A 15,981-nucleotide genomic window follows, 5' to 3' on the forward strand; every position below is an offset into this window, starting at 1 on the left:
TCTAAATGAGGTATAAAGGAGAATATGGAATAGTTAATATATGGGAAACGTTTTATAAACTGTTTTTAGTAACCATACTGTATGGTGTATTACACTAATGTTATTTATCCCCAGAAGATTCTGTGTAAAACATGGGAGAAAAATTGTTACATGATACTCTATTTCTATGTGTTTCCAAGAAATAGGCTTCTCAGAGCAGGATAAAAGAAAGATAGATAATAAGTTAAAAGAGGCTAAAGCCCTAAATTTGAAAGGGAAGTATTAGCATGAACTCATTAAGGCTCTCAATCTTAAAAAATACACAAACTTACACATATACAGTTCTAGTAACTGAAAAGACCTAGAAATAATGACCAATAAGATAGCAAAAAGCATAACTAATAACTAAGATTTTGGTTTTGAGATTCCATTTCCTACCAAAACAGGTTTTCTGAAGAAAACCTAAATCCAGGTCTGTGGCAGGAAATGTAAAAGATGAGCCAATCTTGTCATATCAGTTTATTAAGACTTTATCAAAGACTACCAGGGTTGTGTCAAAAAGACCTGAACACCAACTTGATGATGCTTCTACCAAAGTTGGGAAAATGCCCAGAATAGATTGAAACACAATAAAAAAATGTTTGTTTAAATCTATACATTTATAATGATACATATTAAAGAAAAATACTGGTTAATCTTTGGAGAATTCTAGGTTGCTAATTTTTTATTTTGCAAACTGGTAAATAAAGGGAAAAAACAAGCACTGAAATAAAACTTTAGTGCTGATTTACCAAAGAATAAGAAAAAGTTTCTCTACATACTAGTTTTTTTATTTTAAATAAAGGAATGTTAGAATTGAAAAACCCAATTCTGCAATTCCTAATAAAGTAAAGATATAGGCATTATGCATCAATGCCTGTTAATATCACATGAAACAGGCAACCCCACTGTATGCACCTTTGGCTGAAGAAGTGCCACCACCAATGAAATAGTCTTGCCAAAAATAACATTACTGAATCTAATTAAGCATGAAGATAACTACCAATTTATAGGAAATACAGAGGAACCTGATAAAAGACATCACAGAAAATCCAATTTGTGTGAACATCTATAGGACAAGTGATTTGGTGGTTTCTTCAAACAATAAGGGGTAGTAAAGAGTTGGAGGAAAGCTATAAATTAAGGGACACTTAAAAAGACATAGTAAAGAGGCAAAACTATAGTTTGATTACTTGGATGACAAATACAGAGAAGTAAGGAACTTCTGGAAGTTCTAAAATAAAAATTATAAAAATTTGGGAGAATGGCTACTTTGGTGAAAAGGGGTCAAGAGAGGATTGTGTTTGGAAGCAGATGGATGTAGAGCATCTAAGGGAGTAAGTTCTAGTCTCCTGATACAAATGGTAGTCACAAGGTTGTTGCCTTATAGGAATTCATTAAGTTCTCTATGTATTATATGGTTTTCTGAATTGGTGTTGTATTTTAAAATAACAAGGATTAAAATACAGATTTATAAATCAGAAATCTTTTTAATTTTATTAATCTTTAAACTTTAACTTTATTAATCTTTAAGTTCTTAGATGAATGAAAGGACTCCTTTATGAAAGGAGAAGTCAAAATGTTCTATTAACACAATCTCAAGATATGGAGAGAAATACTTTAATAAGGTTAATGAATAAATTGAGGGAAAACTAGAGAGTTTATGAAGAGGTGCACTAAGCTGTAGCTTCACTAATGTAAAAAATGTTTCCTTCTCTAATGGCAGCAGCATTTTGCCTTATCTATAAATTTGCGGGCTAGGGAGGAATAAAAATATAATGAGGGTAAACTGGAATCAAGTGATCTTTTTAAGACCACAGAATATTAGATTTTTAACATTCTAAAATGCAGTCCTATTTAATCAGGAAAAGCAAGGTACAAGTTTCAGAGAGGAGGGAATTTTGAAATAGGATTTTATCAGCAAAGGAAATTAATCGATGTACTTAAGACTTAACCAGAGAAGAAAAGAGAATCTTAGAAAATCACGAAAGCCTTAGCAAGTCTAAATGTAAATACAATCCATTCAATCATCATTCCAAAACAGCATGACATGGTCTAACAGAAATGTGTGTGTTTGAAGGGAGCCCCAAGAACAGTTCTCTGTGCTCTTCTTTCCCATTCTCCCACTGTATATAACAGTCATGGGAGCGAGAGCAACGCCTATCATTTTAACTGCTTCAAAAAGCTGTTTATGGCAGAGGCTGGCTTTGATCACAACTGTTAATAGAAGAAAAAGTAAAGAGGGGCTAGAACAGAGAAAAAAAGAGAAAAGGATACAATGCATGTATCCTGTTTGCTTCAGATTCAGTACATGTTAACTGACAGAAAAGAGAACACAAGAAATTTTAAATTTTGGATCCAGAGTAATTACAAAATTCCTGGGTTCTTATCATTAAGGACTCTGATTAACTATTGCTTATCTCATGTTAAATATCTCATGTTAAATATGTTAAATATCTCAAAATACAGAACATTAAAGCAGTATTAGACAGCTACCATCACAAACTCCTTAGTTGCTTCTTTCCTTCTAAATAAAAATATAAAACATTTAAATTTGTTTTTAAAATAAAAAACAATTAAAAAAAAAAAAAAAACATTTAAATTTGCCCTGATCTCTGCATTCACTTTTCTAATTAGTCATTTTCTTCCTCTAACTTGGTTAGGTCCCCCCCACCCTGTTTCTCTCTACTTCACTGATTTTCTAACAACTGGAGGTAGATAAAACATATCTTTATCAAAGCAGTTTAAGCAGTCATTTCTATGAAGTCTTAAAAACACACAATGGGTTTCTTCCCTCTTCTCAAAGGGAAAAATGGGATGAAGAAAGCCAAAAGCTTTGCAAGAAGAAAATGCAAACAGGGATGTGTCCAGCCTTCTTGAGTTAGTGGCATGATCGTATTCATCAACAAATGTTTATGGTGTGTTTCTTTTGTGCCATGCCACACAGTTTTACTTCTCTTCCCATCTTCAAACTCCAGCCACTACTAAATGCAATTAAAATCAGCGACCATTTTTCCAAGAGTTTAAGGAAAACTTCTTCCTCTTCCCACAATTCTGTGAACCCTTAAAGTAAGTAAATCAGCTTTCTAGAAAACATTAGAGGTTCATCCCCAGGATAAGGAACATTTGATTTATGTGGCAATTTACTATCTAGTCCATGTTTCTCTACTGGGCAGGTTTAATATGCAAAGTTACCTGTGAACATATGTCCTGTCTGCTTTACATCCCTACAAGATCAGAGAATCCCACAGTCCAAAGCAGACCCCTTTCTCTCACAAAGTCAAGACAGGAGGGGAAATCAGAAAATCCATTTTGGCCTTCCAGTCAAGAGATATTCTCCAATTCAGCTTTACCAGTAATTAAATTAGTATTTGAAATCCTGTCATAACCATTTCTCAATTGGTTTAGAACTTAATAGTGTAAATGATCACCAAGTCACAACACCAACCAGAAAATATGGGAGTCTGGATTAAGATAATAAGGAAATTAAACAAAATGAAATTAAAAGAACAAAATATCAAACATGCACATGCACAAACTACTCTCCCTTTACCATGTCAACTAGACAGCTAGAGGTACCAGGAATTATGAGACTCAGCTTTCCTGTTATCACAGAGCGTAGGTAGGTTGGTAGCTCAGAATCACAAAAACAATGTAATCTCCATAGGCCCTATGGAGATTACCCATAGGGTAATGGAGATCACCCTTCCTCCAAAAAGTCAGCCAGAAATTACAATCTTCTCAATCTAATAATGGCTTCCCTTGTGGCTCAGCTGGTAAAGAATCTGCCTGCAATGTGGGAGACCCAGGTTCGATCCCTGGGTTGGGAAAGGCTACCCACTCCATTATTCTGGCCTGGAGAATTCCATGAACTATATAGTTCAGAGTCACAAAGAGTTGGACACGACTGAGCCGACTGTCACTTTCACTTTCAATCTAATAAAGAGCAACACAGAATTAAGTAAAAATTTTAAATTATATAAACCTAAGGCCCCCCAAATGAAGCAGCTTGTAGAACATAACAAAAAATACTATATATATATATATAAATGTAATATCCTCTCCTGCCCTTTTGTAGATACTAGAATCCTTTTATGATCATCTGTTTTCACCTTCCTCCCATACCTAAAAATATTCAAAAGTATTTGGAAATCTCAAAAAAGAGGCCTAGGGCCCTCAAAAAATTTAAGAACATTTTCTACAGTGATCTTTAGTAAGGCACCTTCTTCTTCAATAAAAGAGCATAATCTATTGTGTCTATCATTATTTCTGACAGAAGGTACCAGAAAACACCCCTACTGGAGGCCCTAAGATCAACTTCTGACATCCAAAACACGAACTTTCCTACATTCTTGTTTTCTATTTGACTATTTTCTTGGGATTCTAATATCTAAAAGTATTTCCTTAAATTATACTTATCCACCAAATCACTGTTAAATCATTTGCTTTTAATGAACTTGCTGAAGTTTTGATACCTATTTCAGTACTTCTGTCACCATATTAACTAAATTGTTTTTTCAACAAATCAAACCTCAAACCTCCTCTTTCCATGTAACATTCTGTTAGTGTTTTATCCTTATATCTTTGTTAGTTGTTGAGTTCTGAAGCTGTCAGGAAATCTATGCAGACAGGGGAAATATTTTTCTTCACTGCCTGTATTTATTCTGTCCCATATTCTCTGAGGTTTCTGTTCATTGTTTTTCTCTCTTGGCTGCTCGGCATTTGGAACTTCCTTGACCAGGGGGACCAGGAATCAAACCCTGCCCTGAGAAGCCGAATTACGGACTATTAACCACTTCCCACCAGGGAAGTCCTATTCATTCTTATTACTGTTGGTCTATCCAATCCCACAGTGTTTCTCCCAATTCTACTTTTTCCTAGCTGTCCATACATTCAGCCTCCTGGAACCAATATGATAGCTTTGATGTCCAACCTTCAGATATTTCTTCAATACTCAGTTCTTATAAAAACTACCATTCCATAAATATTCCAAACATCATCAGTTAACCATAACTCTGCTCTAACCTCAATCAATCTCTAATATGAAAACAGGCCCATTTCATCCTACAGGTAAGTAAATCCAAACACCAAAGTCAGAAGAAAAAATACTGCATACAGAATGTCTGGCATTTCATACATTTTAAAGCATTTATTAGTTTATCTAACAAAATTAAAACAGTGACCCTCAGTTTTAGGTAAGAAAAATGATAAATTCTCTAATATGAAAAGCTATCAAAAATAAATATCATTTATTCCTTTCAGAATTGAAACTCCATACATACCTCTGTAGAAAATTAGTTTCTTCTGGATTTATCCAAGTAACAGAGAATGAATCCACATTATTTTATTATTAAAAAAAAAAAAAAGACTAAAACGTGCCCTATACACATCACTGACTCAGTATGCCAAAAGGTGAAAGATTTAACTAACTTGATCATTTGCTGAAATTTAAAACTTAGTAAGAGGCTGTAGTTACCTCTTTTTGTAGATGAAGTTTGAAGCAACTGTTTGGCTTTGAGGGAAGTACGAGGCAAATTTTTCAGCCTTTGCGAAGCTGTTGAAAAATAAGGAACTGTAATATTTGCCTGGAAGGACAAGATAAAGGCTATAGCTTCTGTAAACTTGAATATTTTAAAACAAACTTGAAAATTTATCAAGAAACAGATAGGCGAGAATACATCAGAAACCTAAAATCAGAGGAATCAAAGTGATGCTTAGTGCATTAAGTTAGAAAAGAAAGGGAATGGAAATCTTAGTGCAAAGTGCATACTTTAAGAAATTGTTTCTTATAGATGAGAAAATCTATAACATGTAAACTGATCAAAATACCAGAGAAAACAAACCACCAGCAAACATGCTACAGGATGCAAAGAATACAAAGCTAATAAGTAAAAGTGATGAACACAAGCACACAGTACAGAAAAAAATAAATAAATGTAGTACTTGTTCAGTGCAAAAAAGCAGACTTTGGCAAAGCAGTTATTGTTAGATGAACTGTCCTAACGTGAAATAGTAATCCTCATACTCAAAAAGGAGAAGAAAACTCAGAACCAGGCAGGTCCTCAAGGGAGTCAACAATCTAGTTGCTTTAAATATGCTCAACACCATCTTGGTGTAGAATTTAACTAGCTGCATTTTAGACCTGGTTATCCGGACTATGTACATATGCATATGGGATGGTGAGGGGTAGGGATGTGTGTGCGTATGTGTTGGAGTTGAGGGATTTGGAGGAGTCAGAGCATCTGTTTTTTAAGTGTTCAAGGAGGAGTTCTAAGCTTTCTTCACAACTCCTCATCTATTAACTACAGTAAAACTCTCAAAACTGGCAACTAAGCAGCAGTTCAGAGACATCCAGAGCTAAAGCTCACTATGGCTCCAATGAATGGGTGAGTCCCACAGCCACCAGTGCAGTCACCTATGTAAGCTGTTCTAAAACATCATTCTATGATGTGAAAATAAGACTTCATACACCTCTAGGATTTATAAGCACCACTTCCACCTGCCCCAAAAAAGAGATCTCAAACCATAAACCTGGCCAGCATTCAAACAGTCATTTGTGGATAAATGTATTACTTGATACATCACCAAAAAGAATTAAGGAGAATTTTTCTTTATTGCTTAATCCAATCAATGGTGATAGAATTTTCACTAATAGGAAACATTTTTAAAAAGTAACAAACCCATTTGATTTCAATTTCTACCAACACTTACTACAACACACTACTGCAACTAAATGTTGTATGCCAGTTTAAGTTAAACATATTGCCAGGCGGACTAGCAAAAAATTCTCCAAACTTAAAAAAAAGAATCAATTTTATAATGCATTACCTCATATCTATCCCACAGAAATATCAGGCACTATCATCATTAAATATTCATTTATGTATTTATTCATACATGCTTTCTACCATTCATTTTCATTCATTCACTCACCCATTCATTCCTACTTTCTAATAATTGTGTACTTTATTCCAGGTACTGTTTTAGAAATAATGAATACATAGCTGGCTAGATAGACAAGTTCCTACTTCCATGGAACTAAGAGTTTAGGGAAGGGGAAACAGACAATAAACAAAGAATAAAATGCATGGTCTGCCAGATGGTGACAGCTGCTAAGGAGAAAATTAAGTAGGAAAGGGGGACAAGAAGTAGGAGACATAAGCTGCAACTATAAATAGGGTGATTAAGAAATATTTCCCCTGAGATGACATTTTCCCAAAGATCTGAAGGAAGCACGGAAGTGAGCCATACAGATACTGGGGGAATGCACTGTAGACGGAAGGAAAAGCAGTAGTAAGGACCTGAGGTAGGAGTGTGCCGGATATACATGAAGAACAGAAGTAGGCCACAGTGTTTGTAGTGGCGCAAATGAGGGCAAAGGGTAACCAACTGCACGTAACGCTGGCAATCCACAATATCTATTAACCACTAGATTTCTTAAACAAGGGTTTAAATATAAAATATCATCTATAACCAATTGTTCTGTAAAGATCTTATTTAAATTCACAGCTATAATGACTCCAATGGACTTTATTTATCCCTCAAGTTTCATGGGTGATGTCACAAGAACAGCATCTACAGACAAGTGATGACTGTCCAATGGTAATGCCAAGAATCAAACTGCAAATAGGTTCAGGCAGTATACTCTAAATTTGCCTGATACAGATAGAATAAAATGAATGATTTTCATGATACCACAAAGAAACATAATGTTACACAAATAAGAACAAAAACTAAATTTTAATCTGAATTATCAATCTTAATTTGATCCATTTTCCAATGGCAAAATCACTTGTATTTCTTTATTTTGACCATGTGGCTTGTGGGATCCTAGTTCCCCTCTAGGGATCCAACTTATGCCTGCTGCAGTGGAAGCACGAAGTCCCAACCACTGGACTGCCAAGGAGTTCCCAAAATCACTTTTTAAATGATAACGTATACTAAACTGAAGTCTCCAAATCCTTCTAGAACTTTAATCCACTCTTCACATCGCTATCAGATTCAATTTCTTAAGAAGGAACCCTGATTAAAAGCTATGATAGCTTGTTAAGATGAAATCTAAACTCCTTAATATATTTTATTTACCTACTTATTTTTTGGCTGCACCACACAGCTTGTGGGATCTTAGTTTCCTAACTAGAACCTGTGCCCTCAGCAATGAAAGTACAGAGGCTTAACCACTGGAGTGCCAGGGAATTCCAAATACGGTATTTTAAAATTCCCACAATCTATCCCCTACCTACATCTCTCATTCTTGTCACTGAACTGACTAACCATCCTGTGACCCACACTTTAGTCAAACAAAACCACTATAATCAGGGTGTCGTTCTTAAGATTTCATTACTGGTCCCACTGTTGGGAAAACCTGTACTTTCTTCCCTCATGTGACACCTCCTCCAGAGCTGACTGAGATATTTTTCAGTATCTTCTCAGAAAACCTCTTTATACTGATGAGTGTAATACCTCTGTTTCCCCATCACTTCCTGCTTTTGAAGGGCACAAGCTCTCTCTTTCACATTTATATTCCCAATGCTTGGAAAATAACATGTACCCTATAAACATCTTAATTATTTACTGAATAATTAAGTAATAATTAATAACAATCTCTGGATAAAATCTGGAGACTTCAATTAAATATTCAAGATCCTCCACAGCTGAGATCCAATTCAGTGGTTCTTAAACTTAACTATGCCCCAGAGTCAGCTGAGACACTTCTAAAAAAATAGAGATTCTGGGTCCCCATTCCAGATGTATTCAATCAACATTTTCAGAAGTAAAGGTCAGAAGAACTATACTTAGTATCAATGTCTTTGTGATAACTGACTCAACGTAACTATATTACTTATCCTTAAACAAAAATTCTACAAGTATTTCACTCATTCTTATATTAGCCCACTACACAGATTTATCATGACTTATTTTACTTCAACTTCATGTTTCATAATTGTGTAAAATTCTAGTGTTTTGGTCACAAGTGAAATTTGGATGAGAATTCCTTCCCCATGGGCCTAAGTGCAGTCTGGCTATGCATAAGCTGGTAACTGCCCTGAACACTCCCTTCTCAGTGTGAGGTCCACAGTACAATACTGATCCTATACATCTCTCCTCTAGGAGTATCTTGTGCAAATATGTTCTTCCACTTAGTTACATGAAAGCAAGCAAATGATAAATGTTACACAGACTTAGTTTATTCTTTTGTGGTAATTCATAAAGTATTTATAGTTCAACCTCAAATCATGCTCCAATAGTCATCCAAGAATATTTTCCAATGCCTCCTTATTTGCAGTTAGGGTCAGCATGATGTAATCCAAACAGTAACTGGGAGGAAATCGGGAGACACACAGAGGAGCTGAGTTAATCTGGCTTGGTTTTGCCAGTTTTCTAGTTACTTGGCATTGCACATATAATTTATATGGATCTCTGCTCCCTCTCTATAAAAATAAAAAATGGGATGTTGTGAGGTTCAAATGAGATAATACATATAAAAGTAAATATATACTACTTTTTTAAAACCAGCAGATTGTCTTGGGTTTTTCTCCCTTCTCTTATTTCTGAACCAGTAATTCCTGTATTTTTCTGAAAACTAAACCTGTTCTCTAGTGGTCTTAGAAAACAAGCACTACACTAGTCTTTTGAAAAACTGTCCCTGACAAACATTCCTTCCTTTAACTGGAGAAACTGAAAAAATTACATGTATTCATGACCTTTGCAATGCTCTGGTTTTCTTAAACTTTTTAAGTTACTCACATTTTCCAAATATAAAAGTCAAGAATTGGTAATAGCTATCAAAATGAAGTATATTAGAACTTTCATAATATTCATATTTGAATGCCAGCATCCACAATAATGCAGCCATAGCAAATAAGCATATAAAAATAGTGATTGCATAGTAACAAGGCAAAAGAAGTGGTCCCTTAGGTGGAAATAACAGCAATCTTGCAAAGTTAGGTTCATGCAGATCAGCAAGTAAGAACCAAAGCTTTACCACTTAAGAGCTGGAAAAATACTTAAAAGAAAACAAAATGCAGCAAATATATGAACTGGTTTGTATAAAATATTTAAAATGCTATTCATGTATAAAACGTGCCATTGTAATATTTTTACATAATTACCATATTAGTCTTAATTTTGATATGTAACAGTACATCTAACACACACACTAATTAAAACATACATATATTATGTATCAAAGATATATGTAAAATTTTCAGAAAAATAGGTAACATTTTGCTTCATAATGTATTGACTTTAAACACAAAGTTTTAACTTTTTTTCTTTTTTTGGCAGCACCATGTGGCTTGTGGGATCTTAGTTCCCTGACCAGGGACTGAACCCAGAGCCATGGCAGTGAAAGCACCAGGTCCTAACCACTGGACTGCCAGGGAAGTCCAAGTTTTAAATATTTTTATCAAATAAACTTTATTAAATTTTAAACCTGCTAATATTCTGGATTTACTACTTTTCAAATACATCCTGTGAACAATGTGACTCTATACTACAATAAATGTTTCTGACATTTCCATCATAAACAAGTTTCATAACTACAAATATAAAAATAAACAAGTATATGCAATTTTTAAAAAAGGATGGTACCTTACTATTTCTTCTGCCTATACATTATTCAAATACTGAAATATACTACTATGAAACTGCATACATATATTCATTCCACTTAAAAGTAAATTAGTGATTAGAATCTCACTATGTTTCTTTATCTATTTTTAATTATCAACTTCTGAGGGGAAAGAGAAAATAATTCACCTATAGGGAAAAAATTAAAGCTACATAGCCTTTCAAAGCTTCCGGTTCCTAGTTTGTAAAAATGTATTAGTAACTGAACCTACTTTATAGACTTGTTCAGAGGATTAAACAGAATTATGAATATAAGGTATAGCACAATGTGAGTTTTATAATATAAATAATATCATTTACAATTGGTAAATAAGGAAAACTTATCATCACAAAAGTCGTTTTGGTTCAAATTGAACCAAAATTTTTTTCTAGACTGTGAATTTTTGAGCCACCAAATAACAGCAGCTTAATATAAAGTACACCAAGTCAGCTAAACACAACAGAGCCAAGGAAGAATGCAAGGAGACTTACAAAAGAATTGAACACTGTCAAAGTTGTTCCTTAATACACAAGTTATAAAATGGACAGTCAATAACTTTATGTTTGTATCACTTCTTCATTACAGCTTTGAGGAAATGAAGGAACACATCACAGTGACCACTTTAACCACAAACAGTAAATATGTTACAAAGGAACTGAATAAATCAGACTACAAAACTGATGTGAACTGTGGGATAGAAGGCATGCATTAACTGAGCATTTCTAAGATTGCAGAAATAACTCTGATAGTTGTTTAAACTGGGTTTAGTACATGCTCTTATCTGCCTTAGTTAATAAGCAATACTTCTTGGAAAGTATTCAATTCTTTTAAAATCACTCTGTAAAGTACAGAGTGCCCATCTACTCCCACATCACTTCTTGGCTCAGTCTGGCCACTTTGTCTTAGGCGTTCCTTCTGTGTGATTCTCTAATCCTTGTTTATGTTGCATATGTCTCCTTAAGTCAACAGTTTCAGCTTTTCTTTCCATCAAGTTACTTTTAACCTTTTTTTAAAAAAATAAAATTCTACCTTTGGTAAAGTATTTATTAAGAATTTAGCAAGCCTTTATTTGTATACTCATAGGACGATTATTGCTTTTATTGATACTCTAGTAAGAAAGTTCCTTGGGTTTTAAATGGTCTATTTCAGGACTATTTCCCTCCCACCCCCCTAGATTCTGTCACTTTTAATGTTCAGTATTGCAGAACAGAAGGTTTTTAAAGAATATATATATTTATAAATTAAACAGAACTTGCTTATTTCAAAATTCGAGAGACTACAGTTTCATACAGATTTAAGTATTGATACAACTGGATATTTAATAGGGACAAATTTTAAATACAGCTATGATTATCTTACAGAACTAATGAACACTACATTTTACTATAGTATAGCTATTCAGCACAAAATTAAAGTCTGTAATTTTCATTTTTCTTTAAATAACTGATACATAAAAGATACTTACTGGCTGAAGCCTGAGGTTGCATGCGAGGTATACCTCCATTTGGCACTTGAAAATTTGAGTCACTTCTGCTGCTTTTCACTGAGTCAACTTGCGTATTAGATGTTCGGGACAGGTTTGGAAGACTGCGTCTTAGTTTTTCTATGACAACAGAATTTTAATTAAAAAAAAAACAAGTCAAAACATTTTTTAGGATGGAGAAAATTAAAATATTAATATTAATATTCAAAAATAATTCTTTAAGTGTTCTGAAGACTTTAGAAGAAGTAACAGGAAAAAAAAACATCTTATAAAAAATAACTCAATACAGTTTCTATAAATGGGTAGAACCTTTAAAAAAGAACCATAAATTACTTAACTCAAAATCTAAACACTTCATGAGTATGGCAAAGCAAAACTAACCTAAGTAAAAATTCTTGATGTACTTATCTAAAATACAAAACCTTGGTAAAAACCGTGTTACTATATACCAAAATATGAAGGACAATTTTTTTCCATTCTTAGAGTTACCTTCATTTTTAACATTGGTTGTCTGTAAATCTGTTGGATGGCCTTGAAGTGAAAGGCGAGGTTGCTGTAAGCGGCTAATCATAGGCTGTGGGGACACTCTACTATATTCTATTCCCCGAGCAGGAGATCGAGAACGAGGTGAATTTCGGGGTGACTGCTTAGGTGATGGTCGAGGTGAATTGCGTGGTGATGGTGAAAACCTGTTAACAGCAGGGTATACTGCATGATGCATATTGTCATCTTCATCATCTAAACTTTGTGCATCAAGTTCCTGATCACTAAAAGTACCCCGTCTTGTAGAATTGCAAGATGAACCAGAACTGCGCCGAGACGCTGTGGCTGCATATTCTTGCCGGAGACCTGACAATAGTGAATGTGTTATTTCTTTAGTATTAGACATTTAAGCATTTTTAAGGTTTAAAAGCACAAAATTATCATTGAGAAACACAAATAGCATATAACATGTAAAGGAAAACTCCCTTTCACTTGATTCATCTTAGACTTCCCCACACATAAGGATGCATATAGTACATCTAAAAAGCTATTTTTAAATTACATGAAATTCATAAACTTTTACCCAATTTCAACATTTCTTCTTGAATCCAAAATCTATATTAAAAAGAAAACTATAAATTTAAAAATACTTCTATTTCAAAAGACGGAGTCCAAATTTGAGATTAACATTAAAGGAATATTGAAGGAAAACAATTACCTGTCCAATCAGTGTAAAAAATACATCAGTGAGTAAACAAACATCCTGGATACTAAACTTTGGATTAATCTTACTCCAGAAGATGATGAAGGAAACTTCTAATCCACTCTTAGGAATTCAATACTTGGGTACAAATGTAATTTCAATTGCTTCATAAGCTAACAGACTTCAATAAAATAAGCTTATATTCTAAACCATCAAGAATTTTCAAAGGAGTCCCTTTTTATCTTGTTATTTCCAGAAACACCCAAGCAACCTAAGGAGCCCTTCAAATACTATAAAAACTTCTAGAATAAAAACAAATGTGACACATATTCAATGAGAAAAAAATTACAATTGAAAAAGAGTGTCGAATTCAGATAATATTTTGAGGAAATCCTGCTAACTACTGGCAGTTTCGTCCAGAAGATCTGTGTGTTCTTGAGTAGTATTCAAACTTTTTAAGTTATATAGTCATACACAGAAAGTGTTATCAACATGGTTCCCCAAAGAAGTGAAAGAGAATCATATCAGGGTACCTATAACACTATGCTTTCCTAGGGCCCATCTAGCCCTTTGGTCAGGTTTGGAGACCATTGTAGTAACTGATAAATTACTTGGCGTCACCTAGCAAAAGACAACAGACCCATGAAAAGAGTATTGTTTTAGAAAAGAAAGATCTAAATAGACATTTCTCCAAAGAAGACATACAGATGGCTAACAAACACATGAAAAGATGCTCAACATCACTCATTATCAGAGAAATGCAAATCAAAACCACTATGAGATACCATTTCACACCAGTCAGAATGGCTGCGATCCAAAAGTCTACAAATAATAAATGCTGGAGAGGGTGTGGAGAAAAGGGAACCCTCTCACACTGTTGGTGGGAATGCAAACTAGTAAAAAAAAAAAAAAAAAAAAGAAAATCCCAATCCTGATGCAAGTTCTCCACTAACAAGTGGGTCTTAGGGAGATCACAACCACTATGGGCATTGTGCTTCTCTCATCTTAAAAATGAGAGCTGAACCAAGCAAAAGCCCACATCTGTTACTTTACAATTTTGTTAGCAAAAAAACTGGAGAAACAATGTTGCAAAAAGGAAAATCATTCTTAAAAAGAAAATGATGGTGTTTTCAAAGAGGTATCACTCACATTTTCAGTATCTCTTTTTTTAATTCACCAAAAAAAGAAATATTTATGCATGTGAACAGCTTAGAAAGGATTTTTAAAGAAAGGCTAAAATTTCTATTATGTGTTACCAACATACAATATGAAAACTGTATCAAATATGTGATTGAATTACTAACAAAATATTGCAGTCTAAAAAGTCAGGATTCAAAGAAGAAACAAATAAGTTTAGTCTAAGTAACAGTTAGGCAGTATTCTTTATTCTTTTTTCACATCTGTGACAATAACCCCTCATTAGCTGGCAATACCATACTTGGAGTGAGGAGTTATGTCTACAAAGTTACAGAAGAAAAGGGTAACATGTTATTGGTTTCTAGGGCTAAAGACAGATAAGCACCAAACCTTTCTATCTTTCTAAGGGAAGATGTGTAAAAATGGGATAAGAATCAGCAGAGTAAGAAACCAACATTTTGCAGTTTCTTAATGTTACAGCTTGATAAAACTTACATAAAACAAAGGACAAACAAAATTTCTGAACCAAATTACAGCACTGCTCCATTACCTCAGCCAACTGTCAAGACTCTGAAACCTGTGCTTTAAGGATCTTATCATTGTAAAGCTTAAAGAGATCACTTTAGAGAGATTGCTTCCTTCAGTTAAGCCCATACAATAAAATGTACAGGCAAGAATAATATTATCATCATCATCTTATATTCAGATCAGAGTCAAGTCACTGATAAACCCTTGAAATAGTAAAAAATTTGTGCACATGTATATTTTGGGGACACTTCTACCAGATTCTCAAAGGTACCTGTTACCCAAAAAGTTGCAAGGACCACTGTGCAAAGCAATATCACATGCTTCATTTAATTAAATGTCACAATTTCAAGTTTCCCATAAAGGTCTCTCTCTCTCTTTTTAATCAGAATACACCATACATTCTAAGGAAGATGATATACTTGCCTCCAAGGAGAAAAAAACTGATTTTGTGGGTGTGAAAAAAATCTTAGACATAATAGTTTGTAGTTCTTAGAGTACACACAAAGAGATGTAGACTATATCAGTGGTATTAAAATTTATTGGGAGTGGAGGTGGGTAAAAAGGAAAAGAAAAATCTAAATAGGCTCCTTAGGGGTTCCAAATAGGAAAAGGAGTACGTCAAGGCTGTACATTGTTACCCTGCTTATTTAACTTATATGCAGAGTACATCATGAGAAACGCTGGACTGGAAGATACACAAGCTGGAATCAAGATTGCCGGGAGAAATATCAATAACCTCAGATATGCAGATGACACCACCCTTATGGCAGAAAGTGAAGAGGAACTCAAAAGCCTCTTGATCAAGGTGAAAGTGGAGAGTGAAAAAGTTGGCTTAAAGCTCAACATTCAGAAGACGAAGATCATGGCATCTGGTCCCATCACTTCATGGGAAATAGATGGGGAAACAGTGGAAACAGTGTCAGACTTTATTTTTCTGGGCTCCAAAATCACTACAGATGGTGACTGCAGCCATGAAATTAAAAGACGCTTACTCTTTGGAAGGAAAGTTATGACCAA

General features: G+C 34.2%; 1 protein-coding gene across 4 annotated transcripts in view; it reads right to left on the reverse strand.

Annotated features, from left to right (window-relative positions):
• The window catches only part of SLAIN2 (SLAIN family member 2), a 69,152-nt gene that overhangs the window by 17,474 nt on the left and 35,697 nt on the right, over positions 1-15,981 (reverse strand). For 2 of the 4 annotated variants that reach the window (XM_086405861.1, XM_086405859.1), the window contains exons 5-7: positions 12,603-12,962; positions 12,096-12,233; positions 5,495-5,572 (exon numbers count right to left, since the gene is read on the reverse strand). In XM_086405861.1, the coding sequence (XP_086261987.1) occupies positions 5,495-5,572; positions 12,096-12,233; positions 12,603-12,962 (576 nt within the window). The remainder of the gene's footprint in view (positions 1-5,494; positions 5,573-12,095; positions 12,234-12,602; positions 12,963-15,981) is intronic. The other 2 variants (XM_086405862.1, XM_086405860.1) reach the window with 1 other exon arrangement.

The sequence above is a fragment of the Bos grunniens genome, chromosome 6 (assembly GCF_055505025.1).
Source record: "Bos grunniens cultivar Pamir isolate PY7600 chromosome 6, Bosgru_T2T1.0, whole genome shotgun sequence".
Taxonomy (NCBI): Eukaryota; Metazoa; Chordata; class Mammalia; order Artiodactyla; family Bovidae; genus Bos; species Bos grunniens.